The 21,395-nt window shown below is 44.8% G+C and overlaps 4 protein-coding genes across 5 annotated transcripts in view; 2 read left to right on the top strand and 2 right to left on the bottom strand.

Annotated features, from left to right (window-relative positions):
* The first annotated feature begins 295 nt into the window (after positions 1–295).
* On the top strand, positions 296–4,549 carry LOC132464756 (eukaryotic translation initiation factor 3 subunit J-A-like). Its single transcript, XM_060061310.1, has 8 exons — positions 296–403; positions 499–587; positions 680–734; positions 1,307–1,374; positions 2,044–2,146; positions 2,912–3,073; positions 3,200–3,273; positions 3,807–4,549. The coding sequence occupies exons 1-8, from the start codon at positions 322–324 to the stop codon at positions 3,939–3,941; spliced, it is 768 nt and encodes a 255-aa protein (XP_059917293.1). The 5' UTR covers positions 296–321; the 3' UTR covers positions 3,942–4,549.
* Positions 4,121–13,261, bottom strand: parp16 (poly (ADP-ribose) polymerase family, member 16). Of its 2 annotated transcripts, none has more exons than XM_060061308.1 (7): positions 13,064–13,261; positions 12,450–12,645; positions 12,172–12,309; positions 11,893–12,099; positions 10,434–10,605; positions 9,560–9,704; positions 4,121–8,027 (listed from the first exon to the last, which is right to left on the bottom strand). In XM_060061308.1, the coding sequence occupies exons 2-7, from the start codon at positions 12,636–12,638 to the stop codon at positions 7,892–7,894; spliced, it is 987 nt and encodes a 328-aa protein (XP_059917291.1). In that variant the 5' UTR covers positions 12,639–12,645; positions 13,064–13,261; the 3' UTR covers positions 4,121–7,891. The 2 variants fall into 2 exon arrangements, with proteins under 2 accessions (XP_059917291.1, XP_059917290.1); XM_060061307.1 differs by having other exon boundaries at positions 4,121–8,030; positions 13,064–13,255.
* A 122-nt stretch (positions 13,262–13,383) lies between these two features.
* Positions 13,384–17,044, top strand: tmem276a (transmembrane protein 276a). The gene is made up of 4 exons (XM_060061309.1): positions 13,384–14,326; positions 14,957–15,070; positions 15,178–15,315; positions 16,292–17,044. Exons 1-4 carry the CDS (start codon positions 13,930–13,932, stop codon positions 16,594–16,596), a joined length of 954 nt encoding a protein of 317 aa, XP_059917292.1. The 5' UTR covers positions 13,384–13,929; the 3' UTR covers positions 16,597–17,044.
* Positions 17,045–20,333: 3,289 nt separating this feature from the next.
* Positions 20,334–21,395, bottom strand: part of fibina (fin bud initiation factor a) — a 1,634-nt gene continuing 572 nt past the window's right edge. The window contains exon 1 of the mRNA XM_060061302.1: positions 20,334–21,395. This exon is cut by the window's right edge and continues 572 nt beyond it. Coding sequence (XP_059917285.1) covers positions 21,067–21,395 — 329 coding nt within the window. The 3' untranslated portion in view covers positions 20,334–21,066.

Raw genomic sequence — 21,395 nt, 5'->3', positions numbered from 1 at the left:
AAGAATCATACAGATGTTGTCAAACAGGCCCTCCCTCCAATCTGTGCAACTGGGCAAGAAGCATCTGGTAAGAGTTAACAATCTCAGACTACAAAATAGTTCAGTGGCTGCTATTAAAAATAGTGCATGGGTCACATTTTCTGAATGTCATATCAATGTTGTTTAAATAATATAGGGAAAATGTATTTTAGATTTAATGGAGTCGAGAGTATAAATGTCGATAACTGACACTGACACAGTAAGCCCTGCTGTTAAAGTAAAACAAAAAACGGTTTCTTTGAAACACGTTTGTATTAGGAAGCGGAACGTTTGTGTACAGAAATGTGTACCCGCATGGGTACTGTTATGCTGTTGGGACCGGTGGGACGCAACACATGCAAAATGGCGGAGATAGACGACTGGGGTAAGTTGCTACGGGAGCTGACTCTAATGTTGTTTCGTCAGTAATGGACCGCGAAATCATTCAGTAATCTGATGCCCCCCCCCCCCTGTGATCAGACGCTGACGACCTGGCGACAGAAGAACAACCAAAGAAGACGGCTGAGGTGGATAACTGGGACGATGAGGACGTCGATGACGACCCAAAGGTAACGTGATGTTTGAGGCATCTGGCTCATCAGATGATGTCATACAGTCCGCTTCTAGTTCTCATGTTGTTGAACTATTTCCTATTTTGCAGGATAGTTGGGCCGACGAAGAAGCCGAATTGAAAAGGGAAGAACCACAGAAAACAGGTCACTAAATGGGATTTCAGTACCAAAACATCCATTGGCTGGTAGACGTCAGCCTGAGTTGGGCTGGCTGTCACTTCGCTCACAGAGGCCAGGGGTTCCAAGGACCGGCATATTCATAGAACATTTTTGAGGACCGGTAGTCAATTGTAATGCCTTAGTTTAAGATGCATTATTTATTTTCCTTTTTTTTCAAGATGGTTTATAACAGTTACAGCAACAGCAGTGAAATGCTTCAGTCTCAGGCTCCCTTCAACACTGCAATAAATATAATATATTTTTTTTTTATAAGAGAAACACAAGAAGTCACCTGAGACTTAAGCCTAAATAACAATTCACAAAACGTTTCCCTTTTCTCTAAGAGAAATAAGTGTATGGAGCCTATTTTTTGGAGGAAATAACAAGACTCGTACAGCTTAAGTTATTATATATGACGACGGGTACACAGACCGGCTCCAGTCCGGAGACCGAGGGTTGGGAAGCAAATATATTTATAAAATAATTAACCATTTGAACCCGTGGAATCAAGCTAATATAGGCTGCGCATTAAAGCTGTGTGTTTTTTTTCCCCCCAGAAATAGTAACATCTGAAAAGAAGAAACAAAGTGAAAAAGAAAAAGAACAAGAGGAAGTGAAGGAAAGAGTGAGTATTTTTTCATTGGATCATTTTGTATAGATTTTCTGAATAACTTTTTTATTGATAACTACACACACATTGTGCTTTAATACAATTAGGGCATTTAGCAGACACTTTTATCCAAAGCGACTTACATCAGACATCGAATTTCGACACACTGCATGGCAGAGTCAACCATGCAAGGCGTCAGCCAGCTCGTCAAGAGCAGTTAGGGTTGCTGGGGATCGAACTAGCACACTTGCTGGGGATCGAACTAGCAGTTGACAACTGCTCTACCTCCTGAGCTAAGTCGACCCCCCTCCCCGTGCTGTACTGTATTAGACATGTACAGCACATACATAAATGAAATGGAGGCATTTAAAGTGAAGCCAATCATTTTAGTATTTTTCTCCACTAATCCTAGCGGTTGTAGGCTAAACTGGATGCTCGACGATTGTATTGTCTGTGTAGTCACCCCATTGTCCAGAGTTCCGTGTGTGAAATACTTTTTTCTGTTTTATTTTTACTATGTCAAGACCAAATACAAAATGTAGCAACTAATTTATGGATAGAAATCCACATTGGATCAACAACACTGGAGTTTATCTTAAGATTTGGTCCTTTTGTTGCAAAAATCCAGTTTTATGAAAAATGATCCCATTATTAACTCAAGCAACATAAACATGATCTTTTTAGTCTGAGGACAATGAGGAAGGCGCTGAGCTCACCCCTGAGGAGGGGTCGGAGACGGGAGAGCAGCAGGAGAAGCCGGCTGTGGAGCCGGCCAGTGGAGCCACCGGTATGTCCTCAATGGTTACTATTAATTCATTCATATGTTCATATTCATGTACCTTGGGTTGGGACAAAATATCGATGCAGCGTTATATTGTCGCCTTTCTTTGTGCGATACGAGAAGTGATACACCGGCGGCAAATATCTATTTTTATTTTATTTACAATTGATTTATTTCCTAATTTATTTTTGCATTTTTATGCTTAATTCTTGAAGTCAGAGGAAATATTGCCCAAGATACAGATATTTAAGAAATAAAATAAGGCACTCTTAAAGGTTGTATCAACAATGTTAGGTGACATCACTTCTGTTGGTATTTGAAGCGTGATCCCAAACTAACAGAGCCAGCTCGCCCCTCCCATCCGTGTTTCGTGCATCCAGTTAAACTATCATGAACGCAGCACAAAACCCCACAACACCCATCCCTTGTCAGTGATTGGTTGGAATACTATTTATTTTGGTTTTGAGCGGTTGGTAGTACCATTTGTTTTTGTTTCCTAGAATCGCTGTGACAACTTTTTTTATATATCCTCTTCCCCGCTCCCCGAGGTGGCACTGAACACATTGTCAAGCAATATATTGATTATCTCAGAATCGCTGTATTGGGATATTATCGGTATCCTACTAACCCTAGCCCTATGTTTGATGGATACACCAGCCTACCAGCTGGTAGAGTCCACAGGCCGGGGTTGGTTGATCTATCTAGAATGCCCTTTCGATGATTAAAGCAAAGTTATTAAAAACCGTCCACACAATTATATTTTTCCTCCAGCTGTCGCAGGTGTACCAGGTGGGATCGATGCCATGAGCCCGTCCTCTAAAGAGGACTTCAGTGAATTTGAGAAGGTGCTGAAAGACAAGCTTTGCCCTTATGAGGGGTCAGTCCATTACTCTGGCCTGCTGGAGTCCTTGTTTCAAGACCTCTGCATCTCAAGTGAGTCCTCCACCAAGACTGTTTGTGTTGTTTAATGTAGGATTCCTTGTGGATACTGCCTCCCCTCATCCCATTGCGCACGTGACATTAAGAACACGTGTTACTAATATGCCAATGTCATTACAGTGGAGATAGAGGACTTGAAGAAAATCAACTCCTCCCTTACCAGTCTACTCAGCGAGAAACAGAAACAAGAGAAGGTTTGTTTACTCTCGTTATTTAAAGTCGCAGTGTGTAAGATTGAGCTCCACCCGCCTGCTGAGTGACCCAGTGGTAGGCGAGAGACCTTCATAATAGAGGGGTTCTGTCCGATTGGCTGGGGGGTCGGTCAGTGTGGGAGGGGCTTTAGGACTTTGGGTTGATCAGTAAGATTATCTACACATAGACAGGTATGGGCTTGCCAGCATTTAGTATTTGTTGAATTTATCAGTTGTAGGATGTGATTCATAATTTTATTGAAACCACTATTGCAGAATTGGTTATAAATGTGTGCTGGTTATTTGAAGCTACGAGCTAGCCTAAATGTTACACGCTGCGACTTAAAGTATACCATGCGGCCAGTATTGCTACAATGCCTCTACTCTGCAGTCTTTGATAAATGATATCCTGATGAAAACATATGTTTATAAATAATGTGCAACTATAGCTGTTGTAGGACTTGATCCCATGCGGGTCATTTCTAAAATGCGCTCAGTCTTACGTCTCATCAAACCATTGCCCTTTGTTCCTATAGCAACTCAATAAGGGGAAGAAGAAGAAGAAGGGAGCAGTGACAGTGGGGGGGATGAAGGCCAAGCTGAAGGATGACCTCGCGGACTACGGACAGTTTGAGGGAGGCTACACGCAGGACTATGAGGACTTCATGTAGAGGCCCCCGCCCGCATGCCCTCCAACTCCGCTTGAACATCCATTTCTTCCCCTCAGAACGATGCAGTCGTTGTAGTACTGCAACGATTAACAAATGGACAGAAAATGTACTTTTATAAAAACACCAAACATGGTGAATTCGATTTTCAGAAATGGAAAATAATTAGTATTTTGGAGTGGTTTTAAGGTCGATATGAATACTCAAGTTTACATCTGAATACTCAAGGTTTTCATCTTATTAAGATGCTCCATGACACTGATGGATGATTATGGTTTTGCTGTTCTTTATTGTATTTCATGGAGTGAATGATTCATTGAAAACCAACTGGTGGGTTAATTGATAGTGTTGGTGGCAGACATAAGCCTGTCAGACGTTGCTGAAGAACATCCTGTTGGAGGTTTTCCCTGTAAAAAATAATCACTGCATCCAAAGCAGTGAATTAACAACATAATAAATCATCACATATGCAGGAAAACTTGTCAACAAAAGGTTTGTGCTTTTCAAAAAATGTATTAGAAAAAAAATTCATTTAAAGTTTATTTAAATGATGTGACTATTGAGAATGGCTTCATTTAATCTACTGTTACAAATAAATAACACTATCCCAAGCCGATTCTATGGATGTGTAAGAGCTAGGCAGTTACATTGTGATTCTTTATAATTCTACTATACAGGCACATTACAGCAGCACTGCTCAGCGGCACTGTAAAGATAAAAGCAACATATGCGTTGATATTTTACAAACTACATATTTGACATATTTATATTTAACATTTCAAAAATTAATAGTAATGTTCTGAGACTTAAAAAACAAGTGTAAATGTAAAACTGAAATAAAATAAATATTACTAAGTAGTAGTTAATTGGTACTTTCAGACACTTTCTGCCTTAAATATAAAAGGTACTGAAGGTGTCTTAGTTTGGTCAGCACTGTCCCTCGCTCCCCTCCCTCCCTGTTGCAGCCGACACTAAGGAGACGCTGATGTTCCACATGGTGACCTCGTTCCCTCGGGCGGTGCGGCCAGAGAGCAAGGCCTCTGGTGCTGCTGCTGCTGGGGGACTGCAGGCCCTGCACTGCCCTCCTGCGTGCAGATCCACCGCCCCCCCCTGGCGTGCACTGGGGCTGCGGTGCTGAGGAGAGTTGCGGGGGCCCTCAGACCATGGGGGCCCTCAGTCCACCAGGGGAATCTGCAGAGCTGGCAAGGGCTGCTCCTCTTATGTCCAGGACAGGAATGGCATCACGACATTATCTCCAGATTAAATTGACCGACTACTCCAGATAATATTGTGCGCTTTACAAAATATATATATATTTTTAAAGGGACATGTCATTTATTTTGCATTGCAAATAAGATCTTTTGCTGCCGGAACAAATATTTAACAGATTTGGGGGGGGTTTAGGGATACTGACACTCCTGCTATCTGGTTTGAGCTGTAAAGTACGATAGCCCGGTCAAGCTTCCTTAGAACCAAAGGCTTTTCTTAACAGTGAACCCGTAATGACCTCTTATTTCTCTGTGGTGTCTAGAAATAGATTAATAGATACTTTTTAAATAATAACAAACAACTTAAGTACATTTGTCAGAAGGTGTGTAGATCTTTTTTGTGTTTTTTTATGTAGTGCTGGAATCTACTGATTTGGGCAGCTGTCTTCCAGATTTCACACTCCAATACTGCCCAGCCAATCACAATAAACTCTGCTCTGCCAGTTGACACCTGCCTTCCCATCACTCCATCACACTCTTTCTACCGTTCCATCACACTCTTCCTACCCTTCCATTCCATCACTCTTCCCATTTCTATTTTTGTGCCAATCTGTCCCTGTCATAATTGTATGTGAAGATGATGTGAAATAAAATGTATTTTGATTTATGTGAAATAAAGGTTTTATTTTTATAAACTCGATTTCGTGTTAAGAATCCTTGGATCAGCGCAATGGCACCACACGTTTGAATACTGAAAACCTTTCCACTGGGACTTCATACATAATACACACATGAAACATCCGAACAGAATTTCGATTTAAATGATATACTATTTTGGTGTATTCATAGTCAAAAGTCACTGGAGTAACACAATGTAATTTAATATCTAAATAAATATGATCCAAACAGACAAATAGATTTCCTTCATCCATACCATTTCCCCAAAGTTGGTCGTTGGGGAAATGGTAACTCAGCAACTCAGTTAGTTTTATGAACCTCTCGTTCCTCGTTGATGGAATAGAGTCAACGACCACAGCGGGCCATTTCAGCTTTATGACAACAAAGCAGTCCATCCATTGCAAGTCTCACGATCTTGCTCCCAATACTTTAAATTGCATGACTAAGATAAATATGCTGTAATTATTAGGTCTGAATTGGTATTTAATGTACGCAGTTATTGTATGTCGTACTTATAGTACTTAGTTGTGTAGCATCTTATCCTAGCTATCTTTGTTGTACACAGGGAATGGGTTAAACTATCGATTGTTAGTGCTTGGCACTTGGTTATATGAACATCCTTACCGTTCCCACAGCGATATATTGTTTCACCTTCTGACAGATGTGTCGCTTTGGATAAAAGCGTGCGCTTTCATCCAAAGCAGACCAAAATCAGCCCAATCAACCTCATGTATTTAACCCTAACCCGAACACAAGGGGTTATCTTAATTAAGTGTGTGGTCTGCATAACATATTATAGTGCCCTATATATATATATATATAGATATTATAGTGTCCGTTTTATTATTTATTTATTATTATTTGCATAAATATTGTAAAACAATATTCCAACAGTATTCCACCATGTTCAAAAAGCATGAAAAAGTAAATGCATTGCATTTAATTCTGAAATGCAGCGGCGCTTTAAAAACAAGTGAGAAACAAAAACAATATGCCGCTCTTACCGCTGATAAACAACGCTGTATAGTAACCCAACCCCTGGAACCAAAGACGACTTCGCCAAAGCAGCCGCTGTTATCAGCCCGTATCACCGCCTCTACCCCTGATAACGGGACAATGGACCCGAAGACCGGCCGTGCCCAGGGCAGGTAAACCAGAGGAACACCTTCAGGTGCTCCTCCTCTCCCGGGGTGGAGCGGGCAGAGTGAGGGACACGGCCAGCCCACAGTGGGCCCTGTGAGCCCTGGGGTTGGTGAGGACGGGGCCTTCAGAAAGACGTTGGTCGATGAGGCGAAGCGACTTAAGACCTTGGCAGGAGGCTAATCCTCACTGTTTCCACTGCGAGTCCCGGACACGGTGAGCGTGGAGCACAACGTCACGTAGATCAAGAATAATGCAATACCAGGTGTGGTATAAGTAGGGTGTAATCGATGCACTAACATGGATATAAATGTAGCTGGATTCAGAAAATGATGATATACATTTGTAGATTCTGTTGACTGTGTTTCCTAAATTAAAGAAACAACCAGAATGGTGGTTGATGATTCCATTGCTCCTGGTAAACAGGATGCAGTAATAGTGATGGATGAGAGCATACATCAACTCATATCCCCTCAAAAGTCATTCAACAACAAACAGAAATATTACTTGTGATGAAAATCTCCAGTCAGGTCTTTAAAACAACACAAGCTTACGTTGCGCATTCTGTGAGTTTGGCATCGCAGGCGGGCAGTCGGGGCAGAAAAAAAGTTTACAGGACCAACCGACCAGGTATCTGATACAGGAGGTTTCTTTGCATAGCAGTAAAAAAGATAAAGTAGATAGACCATTGTTTCTTTTAAGTATTTTTAAGAGGATATCGAGTAATCATAACGTAACAGCTGTCATGATAACTTCTTGTTCAAAAATGAGCATCAAGGTTAAATGATCAGTGATCTTTCTGAGAGAGAAATATATATATATATATATATATATATATATATATATACATAAAATACAAAATGTAGATCATGTGAAGATTGCCTGTAAGCCGGAAGGCACGCAGAGTACTACCCAGGGGCCGGCTCATCAGCGGAACAGTCTGTGGACGAAGGAGGAGAAGCTGGAGGAGTTGAAGGCCCCGATGCAGATGAGCAGCAGCAGGTACAGACTCATCATGACCGCAAAGTGGTGCCTGACCATCCAGGAGGAGCCGCGCGAGTGCCTGCTGGGGAGGGGCACAGGGAGACGGGGGTTACCGGGGTTACCCTGGCGACAGTGCCCGCCCGCGTCACCTGTACAACTAGCCGTTATGTGTGATGATGGAAGGAAAACGATGGATGGGATGGTAGCCGTTATTTATGAAATTGCTCGTGTCGATTGGATGCCTTGTGGGTGTGCAAGTGTCAGTTAAGTGACCAGAGTTCTGCTGGCTAGCCACGCCCAGTTCAATGGATGCCGATGCTTCTTGTTCTTGTGTCACTCAGTCGACAAGTGTACTATTACAGATTTAAGTAGTAGCTCCAGGGGCAGGGGAAGCCAAGATGTGCCTGATCCAGTGTGTGGACACACCTATTGCTTGTTTGTTATTGACACATACATCTTTTTAAAGGAAACGTTGGTCTAGCTCAGGGATGGCCAACTGGCGGCCCGAATCCTCACTCAGTCAGGCCCGCACATAATTTTTATTTAATAAAAAAAATAAAATAAAAAATAAATCAAGTTACAGAAAACTTGGTTACGAAAGAAGAAAAGCAGAGTATCTGTTCATAGAATTCAAAGGCAAACCCATGTGTCTAGTTTGCTTAGAAACTATATCAGTCATGAAAGATTTCCACTTAAGTCGCCACTACAACTACTACAACTGCCCTGAAGTGAATATCATGCTTGTTGGGTTTGAGTTCATTGAGTTGTTGCACTTAATGTTGGGCCACTGTTTTTCTGTTTTGTGACATCATTGAATGATGATGTATGTGAGCCCTTTGCACTGATCAAAATACTGACCAATCATGTGGCTGTTTAAGCATGGAAAACCTGAAATGATGGATGTTGGTTCAATCAACATACCATACATAGGTTCTGAATCTGGAAGATTTTGTAGGTAGTGGCCATCCCCAAAATGCACCAGAATACAGGAAATCATATCCAATAAATTCTAAAATGTGTAGCTTCTCTCAGTTTATGACGTATGAGTTGAAGTGCACAGTCACATGGCCCTCTGATGGTGATGATGAAGAATTGTGGCCCTCTTTATCATGAAAGTTGCCCATCCCTGGTCTAGCTGCTCTAGCTGCTTAGTGATGGATTGCTTTAACACAGTCAGGGTGAGGGGTTTGATGGAGAAAGACGCCCTACCTCAACACTAACTAATGCCAGACATATTAAAAGATGTGGTTACACTAGCATTGATCTTTTAAAACAGCCACTCACTATTTATTGGTGATTGGGTTTTTTCACAGAAGCTCTCAATGAAATCTCACTAAATCTTTTAAAGAAGTGGATAGCATTAACCTGGAGGCTCTGCTGTGATGGCTCCTCGGTCCCTAAATGGTGACCGGGGAGTCACAATCCTAACCCAAAACCTCCATGCAGTGAGATAAGACCTTTTCCTCTAGAAAGTCCCACAGGACAAACAGAGGTAGAGTGCTAGCCTGGTCTCATGAAGGCAAATACACAGTATGGCCCTCTGGAAGTCAATGTGACAGCAATGTGGGAGTGGTGTAAACCCTCTCAGCTCCGCCCCTCAGTAGTCCTTACCTGGACAGGTTCTTCCTCTGGGAGTAAACCAGAAGGTACTTGACTCTCAACAGCTGATTATTGGTGACGATAAAGTATTTCTCCGGGACCTCCCCGCCCTCGCTGTTCTTCGCTCTCGCCCGCTGGCGGTCGACAGAGTCAGAGTCTGAAAGAGTTTCAGGGAAAAATGTGTGGATCAGCCGCAAGTAAGCAAACCCCATTAGCATCCCGAGCTAGCTATGACATAGTATTTGCTATTAGCAGATGCTTTCATCAAGGTGACGCAAGTAATGAGATGTAATGTGACGTAATGAAAAACTGACTGAGGAGTGCTCAGACAGGCTACTGATGTTGTAGAGCCCTGCAATGTGCAGGACTCTACAACATCAGGAGGATGGGATGTGTGCAGAGGAAGTGAGCGGCTTTCGGATCCACTTTTGGTCAGATTCCGCCTAGATTGTTCTGTGTTTAATAAGATCGGCGGTAATGGGGAGTTGAGCAGTGTTGGAAATTAGATGGCGGCTGTATGCAGCGCAGGTGGGACTGCTCTCATTGGAAACACGACTCACTTAATTTCCAGTCAAGCCACACGGCTAAGAAAGTGTTTTTTACATTGAAATTGCAGCGCAACACTAGTGTTATTCGCTGGCTAGAGCATACAAATAAACATACCTCCAAAGCAATTAAATCATTGTACTTAATTTCTTAAACTTAATTCACTGTAAGCGAGTGAATCTTTTTCAAATGCATGCACAGACCTATGGTACGAGACGGAAGACATGCCAATACTGCGTCAATGCAACAGAAAAAAGGGGTGCGACCAAATTTGTTGGGGGGGCCACCAAATGAAATGGTCAGCAGCACCAGAAGCTGTTCAGCCCTGCATGGTACGTACCTTTCCTTTTCACCTGGCACTTGACGTCCGGGTGGTCGATGACCTCACACAGGGCCACGCAGCTCAGCAGCGGCCCTAGGAGGCTCTCCCTCCAGCCACTGCTGTGGGGGCTGTACAGCACTGCCATGCTGAGGTCACTGGTCAGGTAGGTCCCCTCCCCGTACATGGAGGTCTGAGCCGGAGTCAGAGACAGAGACAGAGACAGAGTCAAAGACAGAGACAGAGACAGAGTCAGAGTCAGAGACAAAGACAGAGTCAGAGACAGAGACAGAGACAGAGACAGAGTCAGAGACAGAGACAGAGTCAGAGACAGAGACAGAGTCAGAGACAGAGTCAGAGACAGAGTCAGAGACAGAGACAGAGTCAGAGACAGAGACAGAGACAGAGACAGAGACAGAGGCAGAGTCAAGGCTCAGGCTATGGTTCCATGTTGACGCAACGCATTGACCATGTCCACACTTCGACGCAGTCGAGAACCTGTTTTGGCTGTGTCGGGTTTAAATCAGCAGACCAATTACGTCCTTGAGGTGCAAAGACGTAATGGGTCCGTAAACCCCCTTTCGTTGCATCGACGTGGAAACATAACTAAGCCTTCGGAGACAGAGACATAGTCAGAGACAGAGACAGAGTAAGAGAGAGTCCGAGACAGAGACAGAGACAGTCAGAGATGGACTCAGATAGAGTCAGTGACAGACTCTAGAAAGAGAGAGAGTCCGAGACAGAGTCAGAGACAGACACAGAGAAACAGAGTGAGACAGAGAAGGAAAGACAGAGTCAGAGAGTGACAGAGACAGAGAGCGGGTCAGAGACAGAGACAGAGAGAGAGAGACAGGGTCAGAGTCAGAGAGAGCGAGAGCGATAAGACCAACAGGATCTCTCAGGAACAGATTAAACAGTCATGGGCGTTGAAACCCTAATACTTTAAGTATTTTATCCCTGCTAAACTAGAAAAAGTTTAGCAGGGAGGTCAGAGCCAGGAGGAGTATTCGCGCCCACTGAGAAGTGTCTGAAACAGCTTGTTTGCGCTCAAACTTTACTTCCGTAACAGTGTGACGTCAGACTGTGCAGTGGGAGGTGCTGAAGCGCCTCCCGGCTACCCGCAATGTTGACAACTTCTCTGGGTGTAACAGAATAGGCGTGCTGACCAATCACAGCAGACTGAGGGGGGCCTAAACACGACGTCATACAAAACCGAACGTTTTTGGAAGACGCTGAAATTGGTTTTGCAGAAATTAACACTGTGAGAATAATAAGGGGTACTTCTGACCTACCGGCATGTAACCCTATTCTAGTAGTATCCCCAAACGCAATTATTAACCCTAAAATAGCATGACATATCTTTAAACAAAATGTACGTTGTTTATAATTGTAATGATCGCCTTAATCCAATCTGCTTAACTAGTGAGCATGCCAACGTAATTTATGGTGTTTCCCACCGGTGTTCGCTATGACCCCTGACCTTGTTGAGGTGACAGTGGAGGCCGTTATGAAGGATAGAGTGGAAGTTCTCCAGCCGGCTCCCGTGGAATGCATAGAAGAGGTCTCTGTCCGAGCGCGTCTTCTCAAAGCGCGCGTTCATCTGGTCACAGTACTCCAGCTCAAACAGGAAGTCTGGAACCGGCGCTGAGACGCCCTCGTTCTTAGTCAGGTCACACAGCCTGGGGTACTGGTGGAGAGGAAAGGGCCCGTGAAGAGGTGAACACAGAGGATGAGCTGAAACATCTGTGTCATCACCTACCTCTTCCTTCTGAAGGGTCTTCACAGCGAAGCTCTTGGAGGAGAGGATCCAGTGTGCCAGGGCCACATACTGGTCTCCTTCCCCGGGGTTCAGTCTCACCAGCTCCCTCACACAGGGAAAGCTGCTCACGTCTGTCAGCTGGAGGACCACACGCACGCCACTTCAACATGATGAACGAACGGAGGTAGACCCGTTTGAGTAAAACGTTAAGTTGGCGATCAATGATCAACCTCCTAAGTGCCTCAAAGAGTTCCCAAAGAATAGAGAGGTCTGCTCACCAGCTCCTCAAACTCCTTGTTCTCTCCTCTGAGGTATCTGGCGGGGAAGGGCCTCAGCAGGGAGTCCCTCTTGTAGCTCTGTGCCGCCGCCACGAAGAGGCTGCAGCGCAGGTCTGCCGCCATCGGGTCCCGGTGGAGGCAGGAGCGCACGAGCCCCCGGGCCGCGGAGGGGGGCAGAGGCGGCTGCATTCCAACACTTGACCAACACATGTAGGAAAAACACTAATACATCAACAACTACCGATATACGAAGCGACCATACACTATATAAGGTCGTAAAACAGTCGAATGGTTTTTGGAAGTACGAGTACATTGTTTACTTTTGTAACACATTAACGACATTTATTTGACATCAAACCGAATTAATCCTCTAACGTAGCGGGTCGAATAAAGAGGAAGAGATAGTCGATTCAGATTTATAACGCAAATAGCGGTCCACTGTGCGTTACAAGTGGCTATTTAAGAGTACGGGCTAGCATATGCTGGCAAAGTTGTTGACTGTGACCAGACGTTCAACTTAACAAGAATGTCATCAAGCCGTCTCGGTAAATGTTAGTAAAATCACAAGATGATATCCTCTATTAAATTATGATGTCCGTTCCAGATGTCCTTACCTCGGATCTGTCCCTAAACCATATTATATATAGAGAGAGTGAGCAGCTATCAGCAGCTAACAGCGGCTAACTAGCAGCTAACTCCAGGGACGGCTACGTAGTTTGTTACGTGTTTTACGTAACAGCGAGCGCCCTTCCCTAGTGCTGTCCGACAGAAAGACAGACAGACAGACAGACAGACAGAGCGACAAACAGACAGACCGAGGTATAGACAGACAGAGAGACAGACACACACAGAGACCGACAGACAGACAGACAGACAGACGGACAGACAGAGCGACAGACAGACAGACCGAGGTATAGACAGACAGAGAGACAGACACACACAGAGACAGACAGACAGACAGACAGACAGACAGACAGACAGACAGACAGACAGACAGACACACACAGAGACAGACAGAGAAAAAGACAGACAGACAGACAGACAGGCTGGCAGACCGACAGACAGAGAGGCAAACAGACAGGCAGGCAGACAGACAAGGAGAGACAGGCAGATTTAGATCCACAGAGAGATCAGCATTAATTGAGCCGTGTTTGTTGCAACAATAAGAGTTTTAGTGTGAAGGGTCCTCTGTCTCCATCTGCTGGACAGATTCAGAAGAGTGACCGCCGATATGATGCTGAGTTGAGATGCATCACGGAGCCACCAAAACATCCAGGCCCTGCACACAGCTCACTAGACGACGGGACTGTTATCTTCTGTGATATACAATCATCTGGAACCGGGGGGATTTTAGACCTAATGTAGATGACCCTACTGTCTATTCGAATCAGGCTGCATCATCATCTGAGGAGCAGACCGATTGTGCAGGAGACGGGCTGTCGTCCCGTGGATTAACAGGGCGCAGAGATCCGCATGGACTATGGCTGCGATGAGGACTTTGACGGTGGCGGGTTTGTTCCTGGCGTTCTGCTCTTTAGGATTAATAGCGATAGCGATAAGCACTGACAACTGGTATGAGACCGATGCCCGGAGACATCGGGAACGGTGTAAGAATTATTCCAACAAAAGAAACGACCCTGGATTCATTTACATATCCAGCAACAATCTGCCCCTCCGTATGCTACCGAAGGACCGGGACGTGGACCGGAGGGTGACCAGTGGAGGAATGCTGCTGCGGGCCAGGCGGGACTCCCTGCCTCTTGCACTGGCCATGGAGTCCCTCTGCAGTCGGCAGTTCAATTCCACCATCACCGGGCTGTGGAGGAAGTGCCACCGAGAGGGCTTCGACCTGGAGACCGAGGATCTGATTTTTAAAGGTTAATTAACTGATTGTACTCGACTGTATTGAATCATAATTGTCTCTCGCACGCGCGTGTGCGTGTTTGTGCGTGCGTGCGTGCGTGTGTGTGTGTGTGAGAGAGAGAGAGAGAGAGAGAGAGAGAGAGAGAGAGAGAGAGAGAGAGAGAGAGAGAGAGAGAGAGAGAGAATGGAAATGCGGTTGTCAGATTGTGTACATGTGTTTCTGTGGGGGGGGGGGGGGGGGGGCTGAGGTTGGGGGCGGGGGTGCTATATTCCGCACGGGCAGATTTGTGTTTCTTTGTGCACGAGACGCTATCCAAGGTGTTGATGTGGCGCGCGTCACTTCGAGGTCTACGCAGTATCACAGAGCGCATACAGCCTCATGTCGACCCATGTGCAATCAATATGCAAGCATGTGATTCGTTCTGCACAAACCATACGCCGTTAACTGAGAGAGAGAGAGAGAGAGAGAGAGAGAGAGAGAGAGAGAGAGAGAGAGAGAGAGAGAGAGAGAGAGAGAGAGAGAGAGAGAGAGAGAGAGAGAGAGGGGGGGGGGGGGGGGGAGAGGGAGAGAGAGCGATACGAAGCACCTTCTTCTCAAGCATTTTAGGCTACATGTTAATGAAAAACATTCTCTCCATCTGCAGGGTTGGTCCCTCGCTGCACCTCCATCAAATACTACTACTCCTCTTCTGCTCTGCCCCGGAATCTACCCGTCAACCTGACCAAAACAATCCGGCAGGACGAATGGCACGCACTCCGTACGTCTCACGTTTTCCCTCTTCCCATCGTTAAACACTGACAGCCCATACTGACAGCTGTGGGCGTGAGGCTCATGTTAAACCTGAACCGGTTTATCCCTCTGCAGACCTCCAGAGGATGACCGCCAGCTTCATCGGGATGGCGGTGTCCATCATCCTGTTCGGCTGGGTCATAGGGGTGCTCGGCTGCTGTAAGGACCATGACCTCATGCAGTACGTTGCCGGTCTTCTGTTCCTAATGGGAGGTGAGTGCTGCTGGAGATATCACCTGTATAATCAGATATCAGCATCTAAACACAGAATCTGTAGGCTACGGTAAGACTTTGGTATCGGATGCACTCTGGATTTATTTTGTAGTTCATTTGAAGTTCGACCAGTATTGACCAATCACGTTTGAGCAGGCATTAGTGGCACGCATGTACACAGACTGTCTATGTTGACCAAACATTTTAGATCCTATTGTCTATCATCTGACGAAGGCTTTCGATTTTTAGTGGCCTTGATATCTGTTCATAGAATTAGCCAAAAATTCGTCTGAACCGATATATATAGTGGAGGGTTTCCAAAATTGGCTAAAAAAATAGCTATACATAAAGCACTACCCTTTAAAACCACAGAGTGGCAGTAGAGCCCTGATTATAAAGAGGGACTCTCAAGCCGGGACACACGTGCCTTAAAGGAGCTGTATGGACGATTTCAGAGCTATCATTTGGAGTAAGTCATTCAAGGATTTTTGCCTTCACAAATGAAATGTCTGAAGTGGCAATGCTTTCCTCCTGTTCTGTCCGTCCAGCAAACTGCAGATGATCACTTACTAACCGACGTATCTCAGCTATAACCTTTTTGACTTTCGGTCAATTTAGTCAGCAGAATTTCTTCTATCTTTCTTATGTGAGAGTTAAGTGAGAACAAGGCAAGAAGCAAATTGATGTGTTTTAGGACATCAATGGGCTTTTTTCTGCTGAAGGTTAGGCTTTGTGCTGCGTCTCCAGGCAGAATACACAGGGAAAACCTGCTTTCAGCGGAGGATCCACAGAGCCTGTCTGGAGGGGGATGTTGAGTTCAATCCTTCATGGTGTTGAACATTAAATGATGTTCGGGCGGGCGGGGGGGGCTGTTATTGCGTCTGTAGTTTATATGTAGTTTGTATGTTGTACTCGAGCAATATGTAACGACCTCGGGGAAATTATGTTTGTGCATCCCTCCCTCTCTCTGTACCAGGGACGTGCTGCATCATCTCCCTGTGTACGTGCGTGGCGGGCATCAACTTCGAGCTGTCCCGCTATCCGCGCTTCATCTACGGCATCCCGGAGGACATCGGCCACGGCTATGGCTGGTCCATGTTCTGCGCCTGGGGCGGACTGGGCCTAACACTGCTGGCCGGGTTTCTATGTACATTGGCTCCCTCGCTCTACCCCCCCCACAGCCACTCTCACAGCCACGCCCACACCCACACCTCCTCCTCCTCCTCCTCCGCCCTGGCAGTGGTGCTGGACAAGCCCAGACATGAGAACGGTTGCGTGTGACCGGGACGAGCTCCATGGATCCATGGTGGAGCAGAGGAAGACGAGGCTTGTTTTGAGCTGGACCGGGGACAAGAACCAGGGGTTCTGGTGACACCAAGAGACTCCCACAGTGAGAGCCCCAACTCAGTGGCGCACAACCTACAAGCACTGGTTTGTATTTAACTGGACTGACGGAGAGAAGTGATTTCAGTTGTCCTGGTGCTTTTGTTTTCCTTTATGTCCCTCTCTCATGAATGACGTGTTTAATGTTTTGCCTGCTCTTCAAGGGAGAGAATAATTACACTGTTAATCAATTTCCTCCTGCAAAAACACAGGCAGGAGACAAATAGCACAACAAATACGTACGGAATATGAAATAATGGATGTGTATTGTCACTTTTCAAAAGGGCAATTGTGTGTCATGATGTACCCATTCTAAATCAATAAAAAATGGAGTAAGCTTTTGGAATATGTGCAGACATCACATTGTGTTTGTAGTGTTTTAAGGTATTCTGACCAAAGAAGCTCGAACTTTTGACTGAGCTGTTGGCAGACAGTTGGAACAATCTTTTCCACTAAGTAATGAAAAACTTTGGGGGAATTCAGCCAAATGTTTTATTACATATTGAAAGCTAAAGTATAAAGACACACACACACACACACTCACACACACACGCACACCGAACACACACACACACACACACACACACACACACACACACACACACACACACACACACACACACACACACACACACACACACACACACATCAACCCTATCTCATCAAAATTACGTTCCCAGAGAACTATTCGGCATTCTCAATTACGTTCGTCTGAAAAACGTATTTTGTCCGTGATTACGTTTTATTGAACATATCGTAAATACAAATTCGTTCTCAGCCTATTTTTTGCCATTTATTTACCTCTAGGATTATATCACCCATTATTGTCATTAAGGCATATTCCCCTTTCGGGGAACGTTTAATTTGACGTATTTCGTCCCTGATTACGTCTTATTGAACATATTCAAATAGGTTCGTTCTCAACATATTTTTTGTTATTTATTTAGGCTCCCTCTTGGATAGTTTACATTTAATTGAAACGTGTACTCAATAGGCTACGTTAAACATCGATAACACATTATTGTCATTAAGGTATAGCCTATAGGCCTACCTCTCGGGGTAGCCTACGTTTGATTGTAATGTTAATAGTCCTACAAATATCAACATATCACAAGAGGCAACCCAGTCGCCAAAAGCATACGTTGACAGTGTACGTTTTCGTGAACACTGGATTACGTCGCATTTCAACGTAAAATAGCGTGTTATTCCTACAGTATCCGCGCGTAGCGCTGTGGAGCCCCTGAAGAAAGCACAACCAACAAGGTTATAAAATACATAAATTCCTGGTTATATACAATACATCAATTATAATTATTTGGAAACTTCCCATCGCTGCCAGTACGGCGAAGGTGGCGGTGATGCAGGGTTGCAAGCTTCACGGGTTGTTTCAAAAACAGAGTCGCGGGTGTAAACCTCAAAGGCGCGGGTCACGGTTTTCTATACTTTCAAAACCCACCGCAGAAACAGTTGGGGTGTAATATGTATTGTATATTCTTTATGAAAACTCAGTCAGAACTATTAAACACCAGAGGATGGGTGGGGTTGGGCAGTGGACACACACACAAAACATTGGCCAAAATGGAACATCTTTTTATTTGGGCTGCTTCTATGACATTTTGGGTGGATTTTGAACGGTATGTGGGCAGGACGTTTTTTGCCGGACCTGGCAACCCTGCGCTGTTGCCCGAGGTGCTGAAATGCTCCGGATATGTTGTTCTCGGGACCCCAGGAAATGTGTGTAAACATTTTAGCATCCCTAGCTATCTCGAAAAGACAGTAGAGTAAATGTACATAAGAAAGAGGTTAGTTTCTAGTCCCCATTTTTTGTGGGATGGAGGTGTACATTTGTGGCTTAAGACACAGCTGGCCTGTGGCCAAGTTTTTGAAGTCTGGGGTCAATAGGTCAAAAGGAACTTTTTGTCACTATTAAAGAGAGGCCTTATTCTCAGATATGCATGTTGGATGGCTAGGGTGTAGGTCTGGGTAGAACTTTAGGCCAAAATCTTGCAAGCGAGCCGCTGGGTGAGGTGCAACGAGATGAGGCACTTGCTGAGTCATTTTCTGTAGGGCTGGAGCCACAGGTTGATGTGTATGCGTCCTTTGAGACCCCCTTTGATATATGAGAGACCCCAAGGTATAGCTTACTTGTAAATGTTCTCGACCTAGTCACCTATTCGTATTCGAACAAATTCGAAAAAAAATCGTATTTGCGTTAGGCCTATGTTCAATAAAACGTAATCACGGACAAAATACGTTTTTCAGACAAACGTAATTGAGAATGCCGAATAGTTCTCTGGGAACATAATTTTGATGAGATAGGGTTGCACACACACACACACACACACACACACACACACACACACACACACACACACACACACACACACACACACACACACACACACACACACACACACACACACACACACACAACCACCCAACCACCTAAACACGCACACAAATAGATGTATACACACACACCCACACATCAAACTAGCACAGACACACAGACACAAACACACACACAAACAGACATACAAACAGACACATACAGACACACACTCACAAACACACAGGGTTGTGAATAATTCAAATTGATTTCATACTCTTGTCAATTAATAACTCTTAAACCCTTATTTAATATCGGAAGAAATAGAAGGAAAACAATCGATTTATTTTCTAAATCTAACACTAGGAGGCGGTGTTACTCTGCTTCTCCCACGGGGCCGATAGGAGGACACCTCCACCTTTCTTCACTAATAAAACAAGCACATGTTGAGAATGGTTATGAATTACATCAACTGATGTACAAGTCAATGATTTAGAATTTATTTTATGACGAAATTTCAAAGATTTCTCTAATTTGCATCGACCTTCAGTCATGTTGCACTGGCTGGTGCTGTCGGGCCGAAGCTGTGCTGATGAGGAAAGCCAGACAGGGAGGAAGTCACACCCAGTCGCACCATGCAGGCCATGCAGCTCCCTGGACCACAACCCTAGGAAACACCGCACCATAGCAGTTACTTTGTGGCTTTTGGTGCTGGAGGGATTGAGAGCAGGCTGAAACCATTGGGTTGTCTGTCAAAAACAATCAAACGCCGATTAATTTCATAGGAATACAAAAGTATGTGATTCAATCAACGACTCAAAGTGCTATCTTTCAGAAAGCTTTTGACTGAATCCTAATGTTCCTTTAAGGGATTTTTTGTATTTCGTTTCTTTTGTCTGAAATAGCCTATACTTCTAATTTCAGGAAAGAAGAAACTATGTATTTGCCTGGCTGGGGCTTGGACACGCCATTTCAAGTAATACTAAAGTCCTGCTCAGGCCAGATCTTCAACCATACAATAACAAACCAGTCTCCCAGTTAGAGGATACAAAACAGGCCTTTGAAGCCAGGACTTCCTGCCCGACGTGATGACTTCCAGATGGACTTCCAGGGGAAATAACAATCTTCCGATGTCAATCAACTAGTGGCACCACACATTCGACGTAATAAAAAAGTTGACCATTTGGGTTCTTTTTTTGCTACAAATAAAAATCATCCCATGCATTTGAACTCTCTCTGAATAATATCTCACTAGGCTTTAATGGTTGATCAACGACTTCATTCATTAACAGAGGAACACATGGCGAAGGGTTTAAATTAGTTCTTTATTAGGCTAGGATTTATAATGTTATGTTTGGTGTTTGGGTTTCCTCTTCCTTTATGCTAACAGGTTGCATTATAGCAAGACCCAGTATAGCCACTCACAAAGACAAACACAAACACAACACATAAAACGACAATGGTTAGGTATTGAATTACTGAAGGTGATCCTATATTCTTCTGGAGCGGTGGTGGAGATGACGGGGGGGGCTTACTTTAGTCTGGCCCGTGTGAGGCTGAGGAATGTGTTGATGTTATTCTTAGAGCTCTTTCCAGCAGACACTCACTTCAGAGGCGCCGGTATAAAGGTCACACTTGAAGATAGATATGAGGATATTCTTAATCCCCAACGGATTTTTCTTTGTTAATTGTAAACCCCCCCCCCCTCCTTTCTCCCTTTTATCTATTATCTCTGTCTCTTTCTCCCACACACGCGCACCCAACAATACAGTGACACACGCTCCCACACACACACGCACACAAACAAAGGTACACACGCACACCAGACAGACAGACAGACAGACAGACAGACAGACAGACAGACAGACAGACAGACAGACAGACAGACAGACAGACAGACAGACAGACAGAAAGGCACGCACGCACGCACGCACACACACACACACACACACACACACACACACACACACACACACACACACACACACACACACACACACACACACACACACACACACACAAAGGCTTAGCCGTCCCCATTAAACATTAAGATAATCTGTTTTTAAACGGCTCAATCGAGCGCCATGACTCCGGACGACGAGGGAAAGCAATTCTTGCTGGTCTTTTAGTCCCAGGGAGATGTCCTTTGTCTCCCTGATAAGCCTCTTTACATCATCGAGAGGCTTCACCACCAGTCCGTTCAGCTGATGCTCCTCTCTCTGGTCGCTCTCTTGACTCTGCTTGAACTTGACCTCCAGCTCCAGCAGAGACGCGTCCACGCTGGTGAAGGCTTCAAAGATCTGAGACAACTCCCGCCGCAGATACTTCCCGTAGCCCTCGTCGCCGTCCAGGTCGTACGATATAGTCC

The sequence above is a fragment of the Gadus macrocephalus genome, chromosome 9 (genome assembly GCF_031168955.1).
Source record: "Gadus macrocephalus chromosome 9, ASM3116895v1".
In the NCBI taxonomy this organism is placed as follows: Eukaryota; Metazoa; Chordata; class Actinopteri; order Gadiformes; family Gadidae; genus Gadus; species Gadus macrocephalus.
Note: the sequence above shows the minus strand (reverse complement) of the source record. Positions and strands in the feature narration are given on the sequence as shown.

Coding starts and splice junctions, on each gene's coding strand:
- parp16 (XM_060061307.1), bottom strand. CDS start 12,638: ATGCAGCCGCCTCTGCCCCCCTCCGCGGCCCGGGGGCTCGTGCGCTCC. Junction 10,606..11,892: donor TCCACTGTCACCTCAACAAG/GTCAGGGGTCAT, acceptor ACTCCGGCTCAG/ACCTCCATGTACGGGGAGGG. Junction 8,031..9,559: donor CAGAGGAAGAACCTGTCCAG/GTAAGGACTACT, acceptor GCCCCTCCCCAG/CAGGCACTCGCGCGGCTCCT.
- LOC132464756 (XM_060061310.1), top strand. CDS start 322: ATGTGTACCCGCATGGGTACTGTTATGCTGTTGGGACCGGTGGGACGC. Junction 3,074..3,199: donor TCAAGACCTCTGCATCTCAA/GTGAGTCCTCCA, acceptor ATGTCATTACAG/TGGAGATAGAGGACTTGAAG. Junction 3,274..3,806: donor AGAAACAGAAACAAGAGAAG/GTTTGTTTACTC, acceptor TTGTTCCTATAG/CAACTCAATAAGGGGAAGAA.
- tmem276a (XM_060061309.1), top strand. CDS start 13,930: ATGGCTGCGATGAGGACTTTGACGGTGGCGGGTTTGTTCCTGGCGTTC. Junction 15,071..15,177: donor GGACGAATGGCACGCACTCC/GTACGTCTCACG, acceptor ATCCCTCTGCAG/ACCTCCAGAGGATGACCGCC. Junction 15,316..16,291: donor TCTTCTGTTCCTAATGGGAG/GTGAGTGCTGCT, acceptor TCTCTGTACCAG/GGACGTGCTGCATCATCTCC.